Source organism: Microcaecilia unicolor, chromosome 6 (assembly GCF_901765095.1).
Source record: "Microcaecilia unicolor chromosome 6, aMicUni1.1, whole genome shotgun sequence".
NCBI lineage: Eukaryota > Metazoa > Chordata > Amphibia > Gymnophiona > Siphonopidae > Microcaecilia > Microcaecilia unicolor.
Genome location: NC_044036.1, coordinates 62,485,830 through 62,512,410, shown reverse-complemented (window position 1 = coordinate 62,512,410; position 26,581 = coordinate 62,485,830). Strand labels below are relative to the sequence as shown.

The 26,581-nt window shown below is 44.1% G+C and overlaps 1 protein-coding gene across 1 annotated transcript in view; it reads right to left on the bottom strand.

Annotated features, from left to right (window-relative positions):
* WDR63 (WD repeat domain 63) overlaps positions 1 to 26,581 on the bottom strand; it is a 153,140-nt gene that overhangs the window by 93,002 nt on the left and 33,557 nt on the right. The window contains exons 3-5 of the mRNA XM_030206324.1: positions 26,485 to 26,526; positions 12,569 to 12,753; positions 8,556 to 8,660 (exon numbers count right to left, since the gene is read on the bottom strand). Coding sequence (XP_030062184.1) covers positions 8,556 to 8,660; positions 12,569 to 12,753; positions 26,485 to 26,526 — 332 coding nt within the window. The remainder of the gene's footprint in view (positions 1 to 8,555; positions 8,661 to 12,568; positions 12,754 to 26,484; positions 26,527 to 26,581) is intronic.

Sequence of the window (26,581 nt, the reverse complement as noted above, 5' to 3'; positions counted from 1 at the left end):
ACCGACCAAGAATGGCTCCTGGCCAGTTAAACAGAACTGGCTATCCACAAATATACAGCGGGAGATAGCTGGCTATCTCCATGTGAATATTTGCGGCCAACACATAGCAGCTAACTAGCTATATCGTACAATATAGCTGGCACTCAGCGCATTGCCAGCTAAATTTGGCAGCCAAATCGGGCTGCACAAATAGGAGGCCTATCTTTCGCTGCTATAAACTTAACTGACCAGTGCTGAACATTGGCTTGGCCAGTTGTGTTTAAACCAGCCAAACATAAACTGGATGTTCAATGCCAGTCACCATCCTCATTGCCGACCATGGGAGCTAGCCAGGCTGCCTCCCATGGTCTGAATATCGGCCCCATTGTTCTTAATTTTTCCCTTTAAATAACTGTCATGAACGTATTTAGTCTTGCTCTCTTGTTATTTATTTGGCCATCTGTTTGTACAAATGTCTAAGGAAATCATGTTAGCAAGCCCACACATTCCCTTATCTGTTAAAAGTGAAAAGCACAATTAAGTCCTGGACAGCCATGTACTTGAGGAAAAGCAAAACGAAAAGGGGAACCACCAAAGAAACGCCAACCAAGGGATATTTAATAAAAAGGTCATAAATAAAAATCAACTAAAACAAACATACAGTCCACAGGGATCTATAAAAATGATATCAAGACTTGATGCAGTCCTGCGTTTCAAGGCGCAGTGCGCCTGCCTCAGGATTCTCAACTTCAGTTGGGCTTGTAAATCCCTTGTGCTGTTTAAAGACAGATATAAACACAGGTAAAGACAGAAAGGTAAGGGGGCGGACAGGCAGGAGGGAGCGGCGGCGCAAGGTGGAGGGGGGCAATCTTAAGGAAGGGTCATGCTTTAATTCCTCCAGTGGTCAGCTGCTCAGTTAGAGCAACCTTTTGTAACTTTGACGCGACTGAAACAGGTCTAGAAAAAGATATCCTTCTTTTTAAACATGGACTTTCTTCCCATTTGAAAATTCCTGTTGGACGTCCTACTTTTCCACCTTCCCTAGTCCCACCCAAAGCACACTCACAACATGCCCCCTTGCTATTTGGATGAACTGCAGTGTGAAAACATCCAAATTCTGACTTTCCAAAATCAGGATTTGGATGTTTTTAGCAGATGGACCTTTTTTAAAGGCATTTCAAGACATCATCTGCTTTGAAAATGAGCACCATAGTGTCAGTCAAGTTAGAGACTGATTCTTATAATGCCAGAGGATGTGGTAACAGTGGTTAGCGTATATGGGTTTAAAAAAGGTTTGGACAAATTCCTGGAGGAAAAGTCTATAGTCTGCTATTGAGACAGACATGGGAAGCAACTGCTCTCCCTTGGATTTGTGGTATGGAGTATTGCCACAATTTGGGTTTCTGCCAGGTTGTGAGTAAAATGTTAATGTATTAGTATAAGTTATTGAGAGGGGTTTAGGATAGAGTTGTGAGCACTTTTGCATGTGTTTGTTTGTGTAGGACCCGACTCCTGATGACGCGGATATAGCGAAACACAGGCTGTGTAGAGTCTGGGGTACATCGGATGACTGTAAGAGTTTAAAGCACATCGCATGAGTGGAAGTGGATTGACCATAGGAGTGGAGAACTCTAAGCAAATGTTTGCATTTTCATTTGGAATTCCTGGGACCCAGCACATATGAAAAGGATTGGATTTTGTGTAGTGCTGTGACTATGATGGGAGTTTAAAGCAACAAGCACACCCTAGGGGGTAGTGCAGCACTAAAATCAGATGAACTTTTTGAACTTGCTGTGCAGTGCTGTGACCAGTATGGAAGATTAAAGCAACAGGCACACCCTGTGGGGGTAGTGCAGTACTAGCATCAGAGGAACTTTTTGAACAAATATCCTGCTGAGGTTACTGGGCATTTTGAACAGTTAGGATATAACATGTATTAGTGGGTTTGCTCCATTAAGGTTTTATTGTGAAATGTGTATGAGTGTGCATTTGTAAGTGAGTGTGCATGAGTGTGTATGAAAGAATGATATGTTAAGGTATTAGGTTTTGTAAGCAAATAAATAATAAAGGTATTTTCTAAAAATGAATTAACTGGTATTTTGAATATGCATGAGATATAATTGCATATAATGGAGTCATGCATATTCATTGGGAAAATCCTGAAAATGTGACTGTTGCAGCCCTTGGGGACTGAGGTTGCCCACTCCCACTCTAGAGCATTAGGTACTGTCTATACTCTAGCTTTCCTTATTTGTATTTGTGCTGGAAGCTTCTAGAGGATGCCTTCTTTTTGTGGGTGCATAGTACAGTAATATGATGCCAATCAGCTGACATTTTGTAGACATTTTAATTTCATCAGTTACATAACTGCAAAGGAGAAATGTGAACCGCTAAAAGCTATAAAAGGAAAGTATTAAATCAGAACGTTAACACAACTTTCATTTAGGCTCATCTACCTTTTTGAAATTGAGCCCAAGTGCAGGTCACACTGTGATGTCTCCAATCTAATTTCTGTTCCTCTCCTCCTCCCTTCTTCCCTGCCTTTCTCATGTGCTCTGTGGAATGCCTGCTCTGTCTGCAACAAACTTTCCTACATCCATGGCCTCTTTTATCTCTCGTACTCTCCATCTGCTTGCCGTAACTGAGACTTGGCTCTACCTTGAAGACTCTGCTTCAGCCATGACCCTGTGTCATGGAAGTTACCTTTTCTCCCATACTCCTCACCCGGTTGGGCGAGGTGGTGTTGGGCTACTACTTTCACCCTCCTGTAGACTTCAACCTCTTCTTCCACCTCAGTCTCACTGCTTTTCTTCCTTCAAAGTCCATTCCATCTGTCTATTCACTCCTCTGCCTCTCCGAGTAGCAGTCATTTATTGACCCCCTAATAAGTCCCTTTCTTCCTTTCTCACTGAATTTGACTCCTGGCTTTCCTTCTTTCTTGAACCTTCATCTCCAGCCCTGTGTCATGGAGGTTACCTTTTCTCCCATACTCCTCGCCCGGTTGGCTGCGGAGGTGGTGTTGGGCTACTACTGTCACCCTCCTGTAGACTTCAACCTCTCATTCCACCTCAGTCTCACTGCTTTTCTTCTTTCAAAGTCCTCTCCACTCCTCTGTCTCTCCGAGTAGCAGTCATTTATTGACCCCTTGATGTCCCTTTCTTCCTTTCTCACTGAATTTGACTCATGGCTTTCACTCTGTCCTCCAGTGTTTCAAATCCGTTCTCAACCACTATGTTATCCAAGTCTGTCAATGAAGCTGTCTCTCCTATAATACTACTCTCTCCTCTGCTCTGGATACTCTCGCTGCTCCCATTCCCTGTTCTGTAAGGCATACCAAACATCAGCCTTGGCTGACCTCTAGAATCTGCTATCTACATTCCTGTGTCCGCTCTGCCGAATGTCTTTGGCTGAAATTCCGTGCCCATGCTGACTTCATACATTTCAAATTCTTGCTGACCTCCTTCCAATCTGCTCTTTCACTTGCCAAACAGGACTACTACATCCAGTTGACAAATTCTCTTGGTTCAAACCCTCAACGTCTCTTTGCAACACTGAACTCTCTCCTCAAAGTGCCTTCACCTCCAACTTCCCCTTCACTTTCTCCCAAGACTCTGGCTGAGTACTTTCATGATAAGCTTCACAAGATTAAACTTGAATTCTCAACCAAGTCATCTCCACCTCTCCTTCCCTCCTTCAACCCCTGGCTCCTTTTCTTCCTTTTCTGAAATCAATGAAGAGGAAACCGCACATTTTCTTTCCTCCTCAAAACTAGCTACCTGTTCCTCTGATCTTATTCTCACCCATCTACTTAGCACTATCTCTCCTACTGTCATCCCTTTTATCTGTCAGATGCTCAATCTTTCACTTTCCTCTGCGACTGTTCCTGTTGCTTTCGAACATGCCGTAATCACACCACTACTCAAAAAACCTTCATTGGACCCTACCTGTCCTTCCAACTATTGCCCCATCTCCCTCCTCCCTTTCCTATCCAAGATACGTAGACTTTCTTTCATTTCAAGCTATTCTTGATCCACTTCAATCTGGCTCTCTCCCTCTTCATTCAACTGAAACAGAGCTTGCTAAAGTCTCCAATGACCTGTTTCTGGCCAGATCCAAAGGTCTATATTCTATCCTCATTCTTCTCGGTCTATCTGCTGCTTTTGACACTGTTGATCACTGCCTACTCCTTGATATGCTGTCCTCGCTTGGATTTCAGGGATATGTTCTTTCCTGGTTTTCTTCTTATCTCTCCCATCGTACTTTTAGTCTCTACTCTGGTGGATCCTCCTTCACTTATATCCCACTAACAGTTGGAGGCATATTTTCAAAGCACTTTGGGAGGCTAAGTTCCATATGTTTCTATGGAACTTTGGGAGGCTAAGTGCTTTGAAAATAAGCCTCTTGGTGTACCTCAGGGATCTGTCCTGGGACCTCTTCTTTTCTCCATCTATACTTATTCCCTTGGTACTCTGATCTCATCCCATGGTTTTCAGTATCACCTTTATGCTGATGCCTCCCAGATCTACCTCACCACACCAGCAATTTTATGCAGGAATACAGGCCCAAGTATCAGCTTGCCTGTCTGACATCACTGCATGGATGTCTCACTGCCATCTGAAACTAAACATGACCAAGACTGAGCTTCTTACCGTTCTTCCTAAACCAACCTCTCCTCTTCCCCCATTCTCTATCTCTGTGAATAACATTCTCATCCTCCTTGTCTCATCAGCTCGTAACCTTGGGGTCATCTTCGACTCCTCCCGCTCCTTCTCTGCACATATTCAACAGATTGCTAAAACCTGTCATTTCTTTCTCTATAATATCACCAAAATGTGTCCTTTCCTTTCTGAGCACACTACTAGAACCCTTATCCACACTCTTATCACTTCTCACTTAGACTATTGCAACTTGCTTCTCACAGGTCTCCCACTAAGCCATCTCTCTCCCCTTCAATCTGTTCAAAATTCTGCTGCACGACTTATATTCCGCCAGTGTTGCTATGCTCATATTAGCCCTCTCCTCAAGTCACTTCTGTTTCCGCATACAGTTCAAACTCCTTTTATTGACTTACAAGTGCATTCACTGTACAGCTCTTCAGTACCTCTCCACTCTTATCTCTCCCTACACTCTTCCCCAGGAACTCTGTTCACTGGTTAAATCTCTCTTATCTGCACCCTTCTCCTCTACCGCTAACTCCAGACACTGTTCCTTTTATCTTTCTGCACCATATGCCTGGAACACACTTCCTGAGCAGCTAAGTCAAGCTCCATCTCTGACCATCTTCAGTCTAGGCTAAAAGCCCACCTTTTTGATGCTGCTTTTAACTCCTAACCTTTACTCACTTGTTTAGTACCCAAGTTTTATCATTCCCACCTTAGTAACTCCCTTATTTGTCCTGTTTGTCTGTCCTAATTAGATTGTAAGCTCTATCGAGCAGGGACTGTCTATCTTAATTAGATTGTAAGCTCTATCGAGCAGGGACTGTCTCTTCAAGTTCAAGTGTACAGTGCTGCGTACATCTAGTAATGCTATAGAAATGATACGTAGTAGTAAGTTTTTATGACTTGTTTTACTGAAATTGTATAAAAGACAGTGCTTTTTTGTGCCGGTACGCAACGGTACAGCGTACCGGCACCTTTTTTTTTTGCTCCCCCGCCCCGTGACGGATGCAGTGCCAGCCCCCATTTCCGGCCTCTGCTGCTTCTCCTGTTGAGCAGCAGCGGCCGCTACACAAAGAAAAAGATTTAAAAAAAACTTCAAACCTAGCTGAAACGTGGCACCCCGGCACTGTAGACAGCCATTAGGCATTGGCTGTTGCCCCGCAGCCGCTCCTCCTCTTGCCTCTACGTCACTGTGCTCCTCCGGGGTCTTCCTCCAGGGGCAGTGACGTAGAGGCAAGAGGAGGAGCGGCTGCGGGGCAACAGCCAATGCCTAATGGCTGTCTACAGTGCCGGGGTGCCGCGTTTCAGCCAGGTTTCAATTTTTTTTTTAAATCTTCTTTTTCTTTGTGTAGCGGCCGCTGCTGCTCAACAGGAGAAGCAGAAGCGGCCGGAAATAGGGGCTGGTGCCGCGTGCGTCGCAACTTCGCGCCGTTCGCGGGAAACTTGGCAGGGAGAGGGAAACCAAGAGAGGGAAGGATTGGGGAGAGAGAGAAAGAGGGAAACCAACAGAGGGAAGGATTGGGGAGAGAGAGAGGGAAAACAACAGAGGGAAGGATTGGGAAGAGAGAGAAAGAGGGAAAACAACAGAGGGAAGGATTGGGGAGAGCGAGAAAGAGGGAAAACAACAGAGGGAAGGATTGGGGAGAGAGAGAAAGAGGGAAAACAACAGAGGGAAGGATTGGGGAGAGAGAGAAAGAGGGAAAACAACAGAGGGAAGGATTGGGGAGAGAGAGAAAGAGGGAAAACAACAGAGGGAAGGATTGGGGAGAGAGAGAGAGAGGGAAACCAACAGAGGGAAGGATTGGGGAGAGAGAGAAAGAGGGAAAACAACAGAGGGAAGGATTGGGGAGAGAGAGAAAGGGGGAAACCAACAGAGGGAAGGATTGGGGAGAGAGAGAAAGAGGGAAAACAACAGAGGGAAGGATTGGGGAGAGAGAGGGAAAACAGATGGGAAGGATTGGGAGAGAGAGAAAGAGGGAAAACAACAGAGGGAAGGATTGGGGAGAGAGAGAAAGAGGGAAACCAACATAGGGAAGGATTGGGGAGAGAGAGAGGGAAAACAACAGAGGGAAGGATTGGGGAGAGAGAGAAAGAGGGAAAACAACAGAGGGAAGGATTGGGGAGAGAGAGAAAGAGGGAAACCAACAGAGGGAAGGATTGGGGAGAGAGAGAAAGAGGGAAAACAACAGAGGGAAGGATTGGGGAGAGAGAGGGAAAACAGATGGAAGAATGGGGAGAGAGAGAAAGAGGGAAAACAACAGAGGGAAGGATTGGGGAGAGAGAGGGAAACCAGATGGAAGGATGGGGAGAGAGAGAAAGAGGGAAAACAACAGAGGGAAGGATTGGGGAGAGAGAGAAAGAGGGAAAACAATAGAGGGAAGGATTGGGGAGAGAGAGAAAGAGGGAAAACAACAGAGGGAAGGATTGGGGAGAGAGAGAAAGAGGGAAAACAACAGAGGGAAGGATTGGGGAGAGAGAGGGAAAACAGATGGAAGGATGGGGAGAGAGAGAAAGAAAGAGGAAAAACAACAGAGGGAAGGATTGGGGAGAGAGAGAAAGAGGGAAAACAACAGAGGGAAGGATTGGGGAGAGAGAGAAAGAGGGAAAACAACAGAGGGAAGGATTGGGGAGAGAGAGAAAGAGGGAAACCAACAGAGGGAAGGATTGGGGAGAGAGAGAAAGAGGGAAACCAACAGAGGAAAGGATTGGGGAGAGAGAGAGGGAAAACAACAGAGGGAAGGATTGGGGAGAGAGAGAAAGAGGGAAAACAACAGAGGGAAGGATTGGGGAGAGAGAGAAAGAGGGAAAACAACAGAGGGAAGGATTGGGGAGAGAGAGGGGAAAACAGATGGAAGGATGGGGAGAGAGGGGAAAAACAGATGGAAGGATGGGGAGAGAGAGGGAAAAACACAGATGGAAGGATTGGGGAGAGAGGGAAAAACAGATGGAAGGATGGGGAAAGAGAGAGAGAAAACAGATGGAAGGATGGGGAGAGAGAGGGGGAAAACAGATGGAAGGATGGGGAAAGAGAGAGAGAGGGAAAAACAGATGGAAGGATGGGGAGAGAGAGAGGGAAAATGGAAGGATAGGGAGAGAAAGAGGGAAGACGCTGGATGGAAGAATGCAGAAAGAAATAGGGGAGACACTGGAAGGATGGGGAGAGAAAGCAGAGCTGCTGGATGGAAAAGGGGAATAGAGAAAGACTGGAGAATAAGAGGAAGGGGCATGGGGAGAACAAGGGTGAGGAAAAGATGAAAAGCCACAGGTAGATGAAGGAAATTAAAGAATGGATAGTAAGAATGAATTAAATCTGGACAGAGAGAGAGCCTGAAAAATATTGAAGAAAGCAAAGAAAAAGGAAACAAAAATGACAAATGGCACAGAAGAGTTAAGCAAAAACAAAGGAAAGGAGAATCACAGACTGGGACCAATATGGAAAGAAAAACAGTCACCAGACAACAAAGGTAGAAAAAAATCATTTTATTTTCATTTTAGTGTTTGTAATATGTCCAATTTGAGAATTTACATTGGCTGTCTTATTTTGCACTGGGTATACTACTACTACTACTTAGCAAATCACGTTATTTTTTTCTCCTATAGTACTGTAATATTTTCAATGATGTCTGTTTATATGCGCCATGGCTGGTATAGGGGGTGTGGTTAATGTGGGTGTGGCTATCATAGGGGTGGAGCCATATGTGGTGACCCCACCCATAATGAGTACCGGCACCTTTTTTTCTACAAAAAAAGCACTGATAAAAGATATTTTAAAGCCAAGAATAACTCATTGCTATCAAGAGATCAGTCTGTCAAAAATTGTTCCAACTTTTACTGTATCATTTAAAAATATTTGTATTTATTAAATATCTGCATCAAATCCTATTACTCTTACCCCCTTATATTAAGGAATCTTACATGAAGAATATTTTCTTTAGCTTCTTCTGTTGTAACAAGATAGAAGTTCTGTCCATACTTGAAATCTTTGTCAAAAACAAGTAGAAGTTCTTCTCCAGGATAATCCTGCAAGAAAAAAAATTAGTAAACATGTATCACAGATAGAAATATATCTGTTATCCGATTATACCTATTAAATTAAGATGTACAGTGGGGGAAATAAGTATTTGATCCCTTGCTGATTTTGTAAGTGTGCCCACTGACAAAGACATGAGCAGCCCATAATTGAAGGGTAGGTTATTGGTAACAGTGAGAGATAGCACATCACAAATTAAATCCGGAAAATCACATTGTGGAAAGTATATGAATTTATTTGCATTCTGCAGAGGGAAATAAGTATTTGATCCCCCACCAACCAGTAAGAGATCTGGCCCCTACAGACCAGGTAGATGCTCCAAATCAACTCGTTACCTGCATGACAGACAGCTGTCGGCAATGGTCACCTGTATGAAAGACACCTGTCCACAGACTCAGTGAATCAGTCAGACTCTAACCTCTACAAAATGGCCAAGAGCAAGGAGCTGTCTAAGGATGTCAGGGACAAGATCATACACCTGCACAAGGCTGGAATGGGCTACAAAACCATCAGTAAGACGCTGGGCGAGAAGGAGACAACTGTTGGTGCCATAGTAAGAAAATGGAAGAAGTACAAAATGACTGTCAATCGACAAAGATCTGGGGCTCCACGCAAAATCTCACCTCGTGGGGTATCCTTGATCATGAGGAAGGTTAGAAATCAGCCTACAACTACAAGGGGGGAACTTGTCAATGATCTCAAGGCAGCTGGGACCACTGTCACCACGAAAACCATTGGTAACACATTACGACATAACGGATTGCAATCCTGCAGTGCCCGCAAGGTCCCCCTGCTCCGGAAGGCACATGTGACGGCCCGTCTGAAGTTTGCCAGTGAACACCTGGATGATGCCGAGAGTGATTGGGAGAAGGTGCTGTGGTCAGATGAGACAAAAATTGAGCTCTTTGGCATGAACTCAACTCGCCGTGTTTGGAGGAAGAGAAATGCTGCCTATGACCCAAAGAACACCGTCCCCACTGTCAAGCATGGAGGTGGAAATGTTATGTTTTGGGGGTGTTTCTCTGCTAAGGGCACAGGACTACTTCACCGCATCAATGGGAGAATGGATGGGGCCATGTACCGTACAATTCTGAGTGACAACCTCCTTCCCTCCGCCAGGGCCTTAAAAATGGGTCGTGGCTGGGTCTTCCAGCACGACAATGACCCAAAACATACAGCCAAGGCAACAAAGGAGTGGCTCAGGAAGAAGCACATTAGGGTCATGGAGTGGCCTAGCCAGTCACCAGACCTTAATCCCATTGAAAACTTATGGAGGGAGCTGAAGCTGCGAGTTGCCAAGCGACAGCCCAGAACTCTTAATGATTTAGAGATGATCTGCAAAGAGGAGTGGACCAAAATTCCTCCTGACATGTGTGCAAACCTCATCATCAACTACAGAAGACGTCTGACCGCTGTGCTTGCCAACAAGGGTTTTGCCACCAAGTATTAGGTCTTGTTTGCCAGAGGGATCAAATACTTATTTCCCTCTGCAGAATGCAAATAAATTCATATACTTTCCACAATGTGATTTTCCGGATTTAATTTGTGATGTGCTATCTCTCACTGTTACCAATAACCTACCCTTCAATTATGGGCTGCTCATGTCTTTGTCAGTGGGCACACTTACAAAATCAGCAAGGGATCAAATACTTATTTCCCCCACTGTATGTATGCTAAACATACACGGTAATTCTATAAATCAGTGCCATGGTTCAGGCACCTCAATGCCTTTCACTATAATGGCAATTCTATAACAGCATCTTGGTGCTAAGATTTCATTATAGAATACAAGATCAAGTTGGCGCTGGCAAGCCCTTGTTTGGGTGTAACGCTATGTCAATGGCAGGCGTAAGTTGGTGTGCCTAGATGTGAAAAACACAAAAAAGGATCTGCAAAAGTTAGAAGAATGGTTTAATGTCAGGAAGAGAGACCTTGGGGTGATTGCATCCAAGGATCTGAAGGTGACAAAACAATATGACAAGGTGGTGGCTGTAGTCAGAAGGATGCTACGCTTTATAGAGAGGCGTAACCAGCAGAAGAAAGGAGGTACTGATGCCCCTGTACAAGTCATTGATGTCTTGAGTATTGCATTCAGTTTTGAAGGCCATATCTTGTTAAGGATGTAAAAAGACTTGAAACGGTTCAGATGAAGGCAACAAAAATGATATGGGGCTTATGTCAAAAGATGTCCGAGAAGAGGGATAGGAGAAATATGATACAGACATTTAAATACTTTAAAGGCATTAATATAGAAACAAATCTTTTCCAGAGAAGGGGAAATGGTAAAACTACAGGACATGAATTGAGGTTGCTGGGTGGTAGATTTAGGAGTAATATCAGGAAATTCTTTTTCACAGAGAGGGTGGTCAATGCCTGAAATGCCTTCCCGAGGGAGGTGGTAGAGACAAAAACGGTGACAGAATTAAAAAATGTGTGGCATGAACACAGATGATCTCTAATTAGAAAATGGATGGTAAAAACGTAAATGGCTGCATGTGTGTGGATTTGTTGAGTGGGGCTTAGATGGCGACTCTGAATGTAAAGAACTAAGGCCAGTGCCGGGCAGACTTGTACAGTCCATGTCCTGTATATGGCAATCCGGTTTAGTAATGGGCTGGAAAGGGCTTCGATGGCAACTCCAGTAGCTGGATATAACAAAAGAGAGGGAACGAAGTACAAACTAAAGTCCAAACAAAAAAACAGCACCACGGGCCTTTAAAAATGGAACACAGTTCTTTAATGAATGAGCCTTGACAAAAAGACCCGACACAGGCCGTGTTTCGGTGACTAGCACCTGCATCAAGGGTCACAGTGATGACGTGGAAAACTTGGGAAATAACTCGAATATATTCCTCTACAATATATTATTCCTTACCCCCACGTCTCATATAGTAAAAGCTACAAAGCACCAAGGCACTTTCACTTTCTGTATCCAAACGTTTGGATACAGAAAGTGAAAGTGCCTTGGTGCTTTGTAGCTTTTACTATATGAGACCAGGGGCATATCTGCGTGGTGCCACAGGGGCCTGGGCCCCCGCAGATTTTGCCCTGGACCCCCCTACCGCCGTCAACCCTCCCCCGCCGTCACCTACCCCCGCCGAGGTCCGCTTCCTCCTGCCTGCCTGCAGTTTCGAACGGAGTCTGACATCGCAGCACATTGACGTCCTGCACGTACAACGTGCTGTGACGTCAGACTCCGTCCGAAGCTGGAAGGGAAGGGATGCAGCTTTTAACAGCATAGCACACCACGAGGAAAAAAACTTAAACAAGACCTCGGCTGGGCTGGCGGGGGTTGGGGTCCCCCGCCAGCTGAAGTAAAAGGCACCGGCAGGCAGGAGGAAGTGGACCTCGGCGGGGGTAGGCGACGGCGGGGGAGGGTTGAGGGCGGGCGGGGGGGGGGGTTGACGGCAGTGGGGGGGGGGGGTCAGCGGCGGCCGGGGGGGGCTATAAAGTGCCCCTCACTCTAGCCCCTGCCCCCCCTACCGCTGAACCTCAGATACGCCCCTGACGTGCTACCTTCTTACATCTGTCCCATTATCATTAGGAGTGGAGGAGTAGCCTAGTGGTTAGTGCAGTCGACCTTGATCCGGGGGAACTGAGTTCAATTCTCACTGCAGCTCCTTGTGACTCTGGGCAAGTCACTTAACCCTCCATTGCCCCTGGTACAAAATAAGTACCTGAATATATGTAAACCACTCTGAAGGTAGTTGCAGAAACCTCAGAAAGGCGGTATATCAAGTCCTATTTCCCTTTCCCATCATTACCCTGGAAAACTTAATTCTTACCTAAAAACTGGGGAAAAATGGCCAGCTACCACAGATGGGTTTTGCTGTGTACTTGCTGGCATGTGTGCAATAAATGGGTTGAACTTGAAGCCATAAAGAAATAAGATACCTACTGCAACTAGCTTTTTAACTGGAGAGAAATCAGATATTGCTGCTCTTGTCTTTAAGTCATTAAGTATGTCTGCTTTCTTTATGAGTTTAAATGGATTTTCCATTGTGAATTCTTCATCAGGTTGACACTGAAAAATCTGCTGTGTATGTGTAGTCAAAACAAGAGGAACGATATATTCCGGGTGACCTGGAAGATTGACAGTGAAAAAAATAATTAAGAAAGCTGATTAGAACACTGTCCAATTACTTAAAGCTATTACTTCCTTTAACAGCTAGAATTTTAAAAACAGGGCTGAATGTCATTTAAAAATTTGAATCACAATCAAACACATGATTAAAAATGTAATCATGCAATTAAAGTCAGGGCATAGCTAGCTGTTCATGGTGGGTGGGCATAGGGATGGACTGGAGGGGCACACATTTCCTTCTCCCCACATTAGATATCATACCTTTGCTAGTGGGGATGCCAAAACCAGTCAAAGAAATCCACTACCAAAGCATCCCCCTTTCACCTTGTGCTGCCTCAGGAGTGAGAAATCAGCAGGGTGCCTCCAGCTGCCAATGCCGGCACTCCAAGTATGTGGGAGCAAGCGTTGGTGGCTGGAGGCACCCTGCTGACTTCCTCGCTCTTAAGGCAGCATGAAGAGGAAGGGGTTGACTTAGAGGGACATAATCGAACTTCACCGGCGATCTATTTTGGCGGCGGCGCAACAGCTAGCTAGAACTGTATTATCGAAAAAAATGGCCGGCCATCTTTTTTTTCGAAAATATGGTTTAGCCTGGCCAAATGCCAGAGTTCGCCGGGTTTGAGATCGCCAGTTTTGTTTTTCAGCGATAATGGAAAAAAATGCCGGCCACCTCAAACCCGGTGAAATCCAAGGCATTTGGTCATGGGAGGAGCCAGCATTTGTAGTGCACTGGTCCCCCTGACATGCCAGGACACCAACCGGGCACCCTAGGGGACACTTCTAAAAATGTTTTAAAAATACACAAATAGCTCCCAGGTGCATAGCTCCCTCACCTTGGGTGCTGGGCCCCCCCCAAATCCCTCCCAAACCCACTCCCCACAACTCTACACCATTACCATAGCCCTTATGGGTGAAAGAGGGCACCTACATGTGGGTACAGTGGGTTTGGGGGGGGGGGGTTGGAGGGCTCAACACTTAGCACCACAAGTGTAACAGGTGGGGGGGTGGGGGATGTACCTGGGTCTGCCTGCCTGAAGTGCACTGCACCAATTAAAAACTGCTCCAGGGACTTGCATACTGCTGTCAGGGAGCTGGGTATGACATTTGAGGCTGGCATACAGGCTGGTGAAAATAGGTTTTTATTTTTATTTTTTTAGTGTGGGAGGAGGTGGGGGACCACGGGGAGGTCATCCCCCATTCCCTCCGGTGGTCATCTGGTCAGTTGGGGCACCTTTGTGAGGCTTGGTCGTGAAAATAAAAGGACCAAATAAACCCGGTGAAATACTGCTTAATGCCGCTTTTTTTTCCCATTATCCGCGAAAGCCGGCCATCTGGTAGCCATGCCCATGCCCGCCCATGTCCCGCCTTCGCTACACCGCCAACACGCCCCCTTGAACTTTTGCCGGCGTGGCGACAGGAAAGCGGCGATGGTGTCAAAAAAGCCGCTTTCGATTATACCGATTTCGCCGCTTTTGAGAGCTCGCCGGCCATCTCCCGATTTATGTCGGAAGATGGCCGGCAATCACTTTCAAAAATAAGCCTGTTAGGCAGCGGATTTCTTCAACTGGTGGGGCTTCAGCTACTCCACCAGCCATTGAACAGGTAATGTAGCTTTGGAGGGGACTTCACCCATTCTCCCTTTCTCTCTATGTGCCACCCCCCCCCCCCCCCCCCCCGTGCCTTCACTTATTCTCTCTCTCTCATGTGATAGTTTTGGGGGGGGGAGGGGAGGACAGAAAGCTAGTGTTCTTATGTTCCAAAACTCTGCAGTCAGCTCACCAGTGAGTGAAGTGAAGAGTAGAGTTTAAGCACGACCATTTTGAAACAGGAGAGTTTTAAGGGCAGTAGAGTTTAGAAATAAGCATCTTGAAACAGGAAAGTTTTGAGGTCAGCCTTTTATTTGGCTAGAGATAAATGCTGTCGCAAGTGTTGTGGTAGGGAGTTCCAAAGTTTAGGACCCTGTACCGAGAATATGGCATGTGTACTGTGCTCATGAATGGTTTGCTTGTAAGTTGGCATGTTGAGATGGTTTTGATATGCTGATCTGAGAGCCATTGAGGGGCAATAAGGAACTATATAATGGGAAAGATAGTCAGGTTCTTCTAGGATGAGATGCTTGAATTCTAGCAGTAGTATCTTATAGATGACTTGGTGTGAAATTGGTAGCCAGTGAGCATTTTTAAGAGAAGGTGTTACATGGTCATATTTTTGAGACAGTTAATGATTTTGATTGCCGTATTTTGTACTATCTGTAGCCTATGACAATCTTTGATCTGGAGGCCCATGTATAGGGAATTGCAATAATCCAACTGGCTAATCACTACAGAATGTATCAGAATATTTAATGAAGGGGGATGTAACAAAGATTGGATAGATCTAATCAAGCGAAGTTTGTAAAAAGAACATTGTACAACCTGGGATATTGTGTACCTGGGTAACAGGGTATTGCCAAGGAGAACTGGGGAAGGAAAAATTTCAGAAGCCAAATAGATGAGGTATAATTCCCTAAAATAATTTTATTGCAGAAACAGAATATATACTGGGGGGGGGGGGGGGTTAGCTATAAGGGTTTATTTTTGCTAATCACTTATGAAATACGCCATAGAAACTTCTTCTTTCACTTCTGACCAGAGGAAATCAATAGGTTACCACTGATATTACAATATCCAAGTCTTACAGGGGTCATTTATAAGTCTGTTTTTAATGGCTCATTTTCTTTTCAATCAGCTAAGTGGTGGAATACGCTTCTGCCAAATATTAGGAAAATAGCTCAATTTATGCAGTTTAAGAAAGCTCTTAAAACATAACTTTTTCAATTGTTTTGTCAGGGTTAATTTGTAATTTTGCTGAATTTTAGAATCTAATTTTGTTAGCTCTCTGGGAATGCCCAGGTCATCTCTTGTTGTAAACCGTATAGAGCTCTAATGGGACTCTGCAGGGTATAAGTGCCTATTGTAATGTAATGTAATTTTTTGTTATGTTATAAAAGACTTATTGCATGTCAACTCCCTCAAATGGACATTCAAGGAGAGATACAATCAAAAAAGTACTGATACAATCAGCAGGAATTATAAAAAAGGCAAGTGTATAAGAAATAAAAGCATGAGGTCAAAGACTATGATTTCCAGTAGCAACTGGCATGCTGCAGCTATAAATTTGAGTAAATTATCACTTGTTAATTAGAGCTCACACTTTTAGAAGGGATGGATTACACAGTCTATTTTAAAATTCTGTGTTTCCCAGTCACATCTCCCAGAAACACTTCACCTAAAACAGTTTTTCTTTATTGACTTTGGTCTCTATAGTAAAGCATTGCACAAATCAAATAACTCCATTCTAAATTTAGAAAATTATAGATTCCACAGCATGAAAGGTTATTATATGAATCTAGATTACAACCACAAAAAAAAATAGCATCAGACAGAGGCTGAAGCTTCCTGGATTCCCACTCTTATACCAAAATGTTACTACTCTTCCTCCATAACATTGCCTGTAATAACCAACTCCAGTTTCTAGAGAAATAAAGCTATTTATTGTACTATTCTTGAAAACAAAAATACGAATGCCAAACTTCAGACTAAATGTTTGTGTGGAGCTGAAATATGTCAGACTGGCAATCATGGTCTAGCTATCTTTAAACCTCAAGCCAGAAATCATGTCGACCACTTCTGGAAAGCTTTTAAAGCCAAATAAATACTTGTAAGCAAACAAACTATAATCAGTTACCCAAACAGGAGGTCAAGAAATAACACAGGAAGGATGTATAAAAAAGCATTAAAAGAGGGCCTCACACAATACTTTCTGAACTTTTGTGAATTTCCAAACCCTGGAATAGAATCTGTCCATTACTACAGAAGAAGTAACCATGACAAACACAGTAAATTTGTACATCGAGAATATGTTTTACTAATATTTTATTGATGAAAGTATTGCGGTTCTGTAGAAAATAAAAGTGCACAATTCAGATCTTATTCACATTAATGTAAATAAGTGACACCTTGAAATGCTAAAGTGAAATGTAGTTAAGTCCTACGAAAACTTCCCAACACACTTGGAGGGGCATAATCGAGAGGGGCACCCAAGTTTTCCTGAGTACGTCCTCACAGGACGTCCCAGCGAAGGGGTGGGGAAATCCTTATTATCGAAACAAGATGGGCGTCCATCTTTAGTTTTGATAATACGGTCGGGGACGCCCAAATCGCAAAATTTAGGTCGACCTTAGAGATGGTCGTCCTTAGAGATGGTCGTCCCCGATTTTCAATGATAATGGAAACCGAGGATGCTCATCTCAGAAACGACCAAATCCAAGCTATTTGGTCGTGGGAGAAGCCAGCATTCATAGTGCACTGGTCCCCCTGACATGCCAGGACACCAACTGGGCACCCTTGGGGGCACTGCAGTGGACTTCACAAATTGTTCCCAGGTGCAAATCTCCCTTACCTTGTGTGCTGAGCCCCCCAAAACCCACTCCCCACAACTGTGCAACACTACCATAGCCCTAAGGGGTGAAGGGGGGCACCTACATGTGGGTACAGTGGGTTTATGGTGGGGTTTGAAGGGCTCACATTTACCACCACAAGTGTAACAGGTAGAGTGGGTATAGGCCTAGGTCCGCCTTCCTGAAGTGCACTGCACCCACTAAAACTGCTCCAGGGACCTGCATACTGCTGTCATGGAGCTGGGTATGACATTTGAGGCTGGCAAAAAATATTTTGAAAGTTTTTTTTTTTTTTAGGGTGGGAGTGGGTTGGTGACCACTGGGGGAGTAATGGGAGATCATCCCTGATTCCCTCCAGTGGTCATCTGGTCAGTTTGGGCACCTTTTTGAGGCTTGGTCGTAACAAAAAATGGACCAAGTAAAGCAACCCAGTGCTCGCCTGGGACGCCCTTCTTTTTTTCCATTATCGGTCGAGGACGCCCATGTGTTAGGCACGCCCCAGTCCCGCCTTTGCTATGCTTCCAACACGCCCCCGTTAACTTTGGTCATCCCCGCGACAGAAAACAGTTGAGGACGCTTTCGATTATGCCAATTTCGGCAACCCTGGGAGAAGGACGCCTATCTCCCAATTTGTGTCGAAAGATGGGCGCCCTTCTCTTTCGAAAATAAGCCTGATATTATCCTGCTTATGTCCAGAAAGTAACAGAATGGAAAAGTGTGGACTAAAGTGCATGTTGCAGCATTATTAAGTCTCCTAAAGAGAGATAAACCATACGTGGGTCACCAGTGTGGATATGCCTATTATATTAAGGCTTTGGAATGCCCCTTTAAGTCAGGTTTACCTAAGCATAATAAAAAAAAGAAGCAATCTAGCCAGCCCAGACTCTCATAGATACTGCAAAGTATTTCCATGTGGAACAGTGAAGTAAATTCTGCCCAAGCAGCCCCTGAAGCAAGGAGGAGGGGAGGGGGTAGACCATTCATCAAAGGGGCACAGTAACCTTGCACTCTGCTGGTGGAGACATAGCATGGCAAACATTACTAACTTTTAAATTGCTCCATTGCACATAAGTGCCTCACCTCTTTTTTTTTGGGCCGAAGGCCTTTGAGAACAGCTGGAAGTGACCTATCATGAAAGTTGTACCAGTTCATCAAAACACTACCAATTTCTGTGAGCATAACCTGAAATAGTAATTTCAAAACCACTCCATTTCTCATAAGTGCCAAATGACCCCCCCCCCTTTCACCACCACCACCTCCTCCCCATGTTTGTATTGATCTGACTAGTTGCTAATCTTTCCCTTCCTTAGGATTAACAAGACCAGCTCTCACCAGCACCTGGCAGCTCACTGGGTCCACAAAACCCTTTTCTTTAAACTTTCTTTTGTATTGATATTACATACTATGTTCAAGTTCCTCCTCTTAGAGGATAACCTTTCTTGGATCTAGAAAACACTGTTTTACCCTCTGTGATCCACCTAGCTAGATTGTAGGTTGTATATGATTAATCCATGTCCATGACCTGTTTTACACTCTGGATTTCCCATTTTAATCCACCAGTTCTCTGGCATCAAACCCATTCCTGTATGTTCTAGGATAGCAAAAAAGATGGGTAATTTTTTGAAATGTCGGTCTCCTGATTGTGGGGTCGCTCAGTGGTCATCACTGTCTCCGCTATCGTTTAATTTTTTTATGAGTACTTTGGAATCTCTATTAGAATCTTCAGTATTTGCTATTTCTTCTTATGCTAATAACATCTTTAATTTAGTACCCTTAGAATTAAGTTATAAGGCTGGTCAAAAATTAATTGCGGATTGTAAAAGACTCATTGTTGGGCAACAGAAAATTTGCTAAACTTAAATACTGCTAAAACAAAATTATTATACTTTAGCCCAACTTTATTGAATATCCCTAAAGCTATTACTTTAAAGTCAGGGGAACAATTACATTTTGAAACTTCAGGAAGAGTTTTAGGTATTATATTGGATTTTCAGCTGAAAATGGAACATCAATTAAGAAGCTTGAGTAAAAAGATTTCTTTCAAATTACATCAGCTGAGAGCCATTAGATTTTTATTCTTCCCCAAACATTTTCAAGTATTAGTTCAGGCAATAGTCTTGTCTCAGTAGGTCTATTGTAACATTTTGTATGATAGGATTAATAGGAAACTATTAAATAGACTGCATTTGATGCAGAATACTGCTGCAAAATTGAACTACGAGGCTAAGAAGTTTGATCATGCTACGCTATTACTTAAAGATTTGCATTGGCTGCCAGTGGACCCATGTGTAGAGTTTAAGGTTGCGTGTACTTTTGTTTTTTTTAAATTATCTACAGCCTATGCCCAAGCTCTCACATTCAATAATTTTCTATTCCTTATTTCAGATCTACTTCTCAAGTTTGTTCTACACTTAGTTTGGGCTTTCTTACAGTTAAAGGAGTCTTATTAAAAAGATTTCAAGATGCATTTTGTTCTGCTCTCAATATTTTGTTTCCTTTGAGCCTGATTTCCTAGATATTTGAAATGCCAAAGAGGAAGGGGAAAATCAGGGGAATTCCCTACTCACCCTCTGCGACTCCAGTGCTTCGGCAGATTTTCATGACAGCATTCGCAACTCCTGCAACACCTCAGGGTGTTTCTATGGCTAGTGCGGAGAGGAGCCCAGGCCTGGAGAGAGAGATTTCGCTCAGCCCATGAAGTCTAACATTGCAGGCTCGGGATGCGGTAAGCATGTCGGGAGGAGCTGCTGCTGGATCCTTAGAAATCAGGGTCTCTGATGCAGAATTGGAGGGTCATCTCCCAGTATGAATGTGCACCTAGAGGGTGGTTCCCCTGTAGAACTGAGCCTCCCAGCTACTTCAGCAGCTGTTTTGAATATGCCTGGTACGATTGGAGTGGTTTTAGAAGGAGACCGGCTTAAACCTGATGCTGCTCTATAACCACTTGTTAGACCACTGAAGATTATGCTGGAGTCCATATGGATGGCTATGGAGTCCCTGCACAAGGTCTGTCACACTTTTGTCTCCAATTCTAAGACTAATGCTTCAATGATTGAGACATTTCAGTTTCAACTGGCTCATCAGCAGAATCAATTTAAATACTTTGAGACTTCTTTATCCCAGGTAGAGGAGGTGGAATTTAAACTGCTACAAGGTGCAAATATTGTTCATTGAAAATGGGCAAACTTAGAAAATGGAGCTAGATCTTTAAATCTAAGATTGTTAAATTTTCCATCTTTTTAATTTAGCTCCCCGTGGGACATGTTTCATAAGTTCTTAAGAGAAGCTTTCAAATATCCAGAAGCAGTCTTGCAGCTATACAAAAACATTATTATTTACCTGTTTCCCCTACTTCAGAAGCAAAACCTGAAGGCCTAATAGCAGCTGAATTATCTTCAGACAGCTTGAATGTTTCAGCATTGTTGGAGAGTTCACAGGAGGAGGTGGCCTTTTGAGCCACCCTCCTGATCTCATTTGTATTTCTTCAAGACAAGGAGGCTTTACTTGATTATATTTGTGTTGGACCACCTCAATTACTTTTATGGGAGAAAAAAAATCAGATTTTTCCTGATGTCTCCAGATGGACACAGGAGAGAAGAAAGAAGTTTTTATGAAGAAGGAAGCCTTACCTTTGGGGGCTAGATTTCAGTTAAAGTTCCCATGTAAATTTGTTTGATAATACTCATTTTCATTTTTTTTTAATCTTCACATCTGTTTTCTTTTTTGGATGCAAGAACTCCTAAATGAGGTCCACGATGGTTACTGGACTTTTGAAATGATCATCCCTTTCAACAGGAAGTGATGTCTTGAGTTTCTCCCACCAACAATTTCCTCATCCAGGAAAAGGTGATAGAATCTCCAATAGGCTCTTCCTCCCTTTTAACAAGAAGTGAACATAAGTATGCCCTCCTTCTCAACAGGAAACACTAGGAAGCCTGAACTCTTCCACAAGAAACCATAGGAAAGATCTTTTTCAAGCAGGGGTGTAGCTACATGGGGCCACGGGGGCCTGGGCCCCTGTAGATTTGGCCCTGGACCCCCCTGCCGATGACCCTCTCGACCCCCCTCCCGCCGCCAACCCGCCGTCGCCGTCACCTACCTTTGCTGGTGGGGACCCCAACCCCCGCCAGCCGAGGTCCTCTTCTTCCTTGCAGGATATGCAAATTAACCACTCAGAAGGCAAATCTTCTCTCACAGACTTTACTTTAATTACTCTGAAGGAGTATTCTTCTTGCACCAAACACTTTAGCAAATACTCTTGAACTGTGCCCTCCACTGGGAGAATGTGTGGGTCAGTTATACAATACTCGGTTAGCCGGCTTCCCAGGATATGCAAATTAACCATCCTAAATACAAATCCACTCCAATTAGCTTCTGCTAACCACTCTGTAGGTGTTACTCTTCTTTCAATAGACAATTGATTACACTCTCTTCATCTGAGCCCTCTACTGGGAGATGAGGGTTTCAGATAAAAACAGCCACCACCCCTTGGACAGAACTTTACTTCAACTTTAAAATCCTGTCCTCCACCCCCGGCTGATGATATTAGAGTCTTCTATCTATCTACTTATCATTTCTATAGCGCTACAAGGCATACGCAGCGTACACCATACACAGAAGACAGTCCCTGCTCAAAGAGCTTATAATCTAGAAGACAGGTAAACAGACAGGACAATTAAGGGTAAGAGTCTTATTTCGAGGCCCACAGTGTTCCTTTCACACTGTGGTCAAATCAAAGTTTCTTATCCTTCTCATTATTCTGAACTTCAGGTAAGTACCTTGCCTTTCATTAGGAATCCTCCTTTGGGGCCCAAGCCACGGAGTTTCCGTCCCATCTTTATGGATCTTTCCTTTGGTGTCCAGTCATCAATTGTTTGGCATCCTTCACTCTTCTTGGAGGGTTCCTTTTCCTTTTAGGAAAAGGCAGTTTTAAAGGGCTGCTTCCCACCAACCTCATCCTTCCTGGGCTCCTCCTATATTCTGAAAAAGGTACAGAACCTTCTCCAGTGGGCTTGCCTCCTGAAAAAAAGTATTCCTTCCTTCTGCCACAGGCCCTCCCTTTCAACTTAGCACAAGGATAACCTCTGCTCCTCCCCCTCCCCAGCTATCTGTGTTTGGGCTATCATTGAGGCAGAGCTCCCCTTTGTGGCCTCTACAAAATACAAGGGCCTCCACCATTAAAATGCCCTCTAGTGGTCACTACCCATCTAAGCAGGCTTCTTCTACTCCTGAGCACCCTTTAATGGATCCCTTCAAGTCATTACAACAGTCCTCCACCATAAGAACTCCCTCTGGTGGCTAGGTCCTGTGGAGGCATGTCCTATATTTATCATACTGTATAGATATTGGTTTTAATTTTGTGACCTGCTTTGATTTTCAGATTGAAAAAGGCAGGATACAATGTCAGATTGGACTGGATTTGTAAGAAATTGCTCCACTGCAATTTACTCAACTATTTCCTCTCTTAAACATCCTTCCAGATCCAGCCAGTACCAACACTGATCTCATAACCAGGGTAGTTGGAAAGAACAGGAGAAACAAATGACCACTCAGGATTTCGACCTCCATGACGTGCACTATGCTGTTGTTGCTGCCAAAGTGGTTACGTTATGAGAGAGAGCCAGGGGATTCATCATTGTAAGATCCTTCTTCAAACAGCTGTCCAGAAGTTTGAAAGGAGACACTCCCTTCCCTTAACCTTTGTAAGGTGCCAGTTACACTAGCAATGGCCTTTGTTATGGCAACTCTGGGTCTAAGGTTGTTTGTATTAGTTTTCTGTAATTCCTAGCTAGTTCAGATTGGCTACTTTATATTCTTTTATAACTTCTCTAACCAATGTCCAGTAGGCATCTTCAGCTTCTCCAGGTAGATACAGAGCTAACTGGGTTAGGCTATGATACTTCAGCTATCTTCTCAAAGGTGATCAAGTTTGTCTTCCGGGCATCTCAGGGCCCAACTTTGCCAGCCTTACATTTGTTATGTACATTGTGTTGCCAAACACTAGGTACTGTCAAGGTCAACAAGGATCAAAACTGAGTCCCTTGAGAGCTGAGGATGGAAATCTGTTGCAGTGGGACACACCTCCTGATGATCCCATTAGACTAGAAATAAGTGTGTCCTGAGTTAGTTCTGAATATAAGAAAAACCAAGAAGACATGCCATATTTCTAAGTGCCAAAAAGTTTTATTCATTAAGGGGCTCATTTTTGAAAAAGAAAAACATCCAAAAAGTGGCATAAAGCAGCAGATGGACACTTTTCTCGCAAAAACATCCAAATTACTATTTTTGAAACACATTTATAAGACATTTTTCTATGCAGTTCGTCTGCTGTGCATCCAGATCACAAGGGGCATGTCGGGGGTGTGCTAGGGATGGGATTTTGGTGATCCCATAACTTGGACGGTTTTTTGCCATAATGGAACAAAGCAAAAACGTCCAGGGCTAAAAGTTGGAAGTTTTAATCTAGACCTGTTTCAATCATAACTAAGTCATAAAAAGGTGCCCTAAATGACCAGATGACCAACGGAGGGATTACGACATGACCCCCCCCCCCCCCCCTTTACTCACCCAGGGTCATGGACTCCCTCCCACCACCCAAAGATGTGAAAAAAGAGCACATACCAGCCTCTATTACAGCATCAGATGTTATGGCCTATCTTCTTAGAGCAGCAAGCAGGTCCCTGGAATAGCCTAGTGGTCGATGCAGTGCACTATAGAGAAGGGGACCCAGGCCCATATCTCACTCTGACACACTTGTGGTGGAAAGTGTGAGCCCTCCAAAACCCAGCAAAAACCTACTGTACCCATATATATGTAGTGGAGTACAGTAGGTTCTTGCTGGGTTTTGGAGGGCTCCCCACACAATTAAAAGGGAAACGGTGAGCTGAGTACCTGGGACCTTTTAAGTGAAGTCCACTGAAGCACGCCCTAGAGTGCCCCACTGCTCTGCTGGGACATCGGTTTGACCTGTCTACTAAGAATGCTGCCCCCCCGCAATACATCCCAATGGCTTGTTTTTGTGCATTTTTCCCTTGGACTTTTATTTCTTAAGTAATCAAAAAGAAAATCCACTGAGCACAAACCATCTGTAAACGTCTAGGAAATGACTATTTTAAAACAAAAAGATAGACATTTTTCAGGTTTGAAAATGGCCATATTCGACACTTGATTTTTAGATGGTTTCAGTAAAACATCCACAATTGGATTTAGATGTCATATCGAAAATGCCCCTCCACATCATGCACACAAGGCCACACATTCCACTTTTCATTGCAAATCAGTCCTCTGCTGCCAGCTCTAGCTGCAGACCGATGAATCCTAGGCCTTGCTCCCCATTGCTTTATTGTGGGTTCTAAGCTTTGAGATTAGACTTGAATGTTAACAGAAAGTCTGAGCCCTAGCATGCCACAGTTTCATAGTTGTCAAGTTAATGAGTTCCAGAGGGGAGATTTATAGCAGTCCTAGGTTTCTAATAATCCTATTCTGATGCATTATGGGCACAGGAGTAGCCATAGGTGGGCCTGGGTGGGCTGGAGTCCACCTACGTTGGGCTCAGGCCCACCTAGCAGCAGCACTCCCTTGAAGTAGCTGGCAGGGTGACACAGTTCCTGCCATTCCTTACCGGTCCCGTCAGCGGGGCATGGCTCCCGCCGGATCCCAGAAGGCAGCTTGAGGAAGAAGGACTCAGCGAGCCCTTATCACCTACAAAATAGGTGGCAGTAAGGATTCATGTGCTAGCCTGTTTTAATGGTCACATATTAATGCAAAATCAGCATGTGGCCATTAATGGCAGAAATAAGAAATCAGTCATTTTCTGACTGCAGGAAGAAATGATCCTAGCGCATTGGAAAGACCCGCCCCTCACCTTTGTAAAAGGACCCCAATAAAAGGTAACTGTGTTCAACAATACCCCCATGTGAAAACTCAAAGATTACAAACACTTCTGATGTAGGCAGGCTGTACCAAAAAATAAACTGTGTCAGGTTTATGTGCAAAACGGTGCGTTTTTATTTTTTATTTTACAATAAAATATGGACATTAATTTAGTGGTAATTTTTCTCATCTTGAGTTGAAGCATCCCATACAGATAATGCACCTACTGTAGTCATATTTATATGATACCATTACTCAAAAAATTGGATTTATACTCACTAAAAGTACTCTGGGATATAGGGCTGGTTTAAGGCATGGGCCAGGTGAGGCAGTGGCACAGGGCACCAAAGGTCAAGGGTGCTACAAACCTGCCTCTACAAAGTTGACCCTTCAGAGGCCAGAGCATGCTGTTTTGCTCTGGCTGATGTGCTCGCCTCTTGGCACGTCCTGTTCTTGTGTTTAAACCTGCAATGATCTTGGTGGCAGCATGAGGAATCTAAGGTCCCCCAGAATCCATTCCCTTGGGGGGACCTCAAATCCCTAGTGGTCAAACGGGTCTTAGGCAACCCCCCCTCAAAGACCTTCTCCTTTCCAAACCCTGCCCCTTTTCCTCCTCCCCACCCCTACATCACCCTGATATCTATATTCTGAACCCCAAGTCATCCCAGGATCCCAGAGATGATGGGGCAGATGCGATTCCCCCACCTGCTCCTGTCCCAGTGGCTCCCTTCTTCAAACTGGTGTCACTGACTGCAAGTAGTAGTCACATGGTACTACCATTATGGCTTTAAGCTGCCATATTGGCACTTCTTCATTTTTATGACAGCTTGAACCCTACTAGTAGTAGTACCGTGAAGCTGCTAGAGGTCAGCAATGCTTTTTTGAAGAATGAAGTCGTCAGGATGGAGCAAGTAGAGATTGCTCCTGTCCTTGTTTACCCCAGGAACCCCTCGGGTGAGTAAGGATATGTGGGTGAATGGGGAGGGGGGGACTGGCTGGAAGGTAGATGATACAGGCTGTGGAGGGGAGGCAGCTGGCTAGTTGGGAGCCAATTTGGGTGGGCTGGTTAGAAGGGATGTGAGGAAAGGTGGGGGGTGTGAAGAAGGAAGAGTTGGTTCAGGGTGCCACAATCCCTTGAGCCTTCCCTGCTAAGAATCCAGAAGGATTATGGATATACAGGTTTTGTTTTGTTTATTGATTTGGACACATTGATTTATTTTTAGTTATTTCAGCAAACCTGTGTATCCTTCTAGACAGCAATAACCTAAGCCAGTCCATAACAGCTCCATATCATTAATTTTAAAAGATAATAAAATTATTTAAACAGAACATGAAAAAAAATTAATTCTTAGATGTGAATGTTGAATTTTAGACCCCCAAAGCTGTGAAACTTATAATCCTGTGCAGTACACTAACTTACCTGAGCTGATTGGAGCGTCTAGAGAGTCATCACCTCTTTTACCTGAAATATAATAAAGTCACATTAAAATAGAGACTTGCCCCAATTCAAATTACCA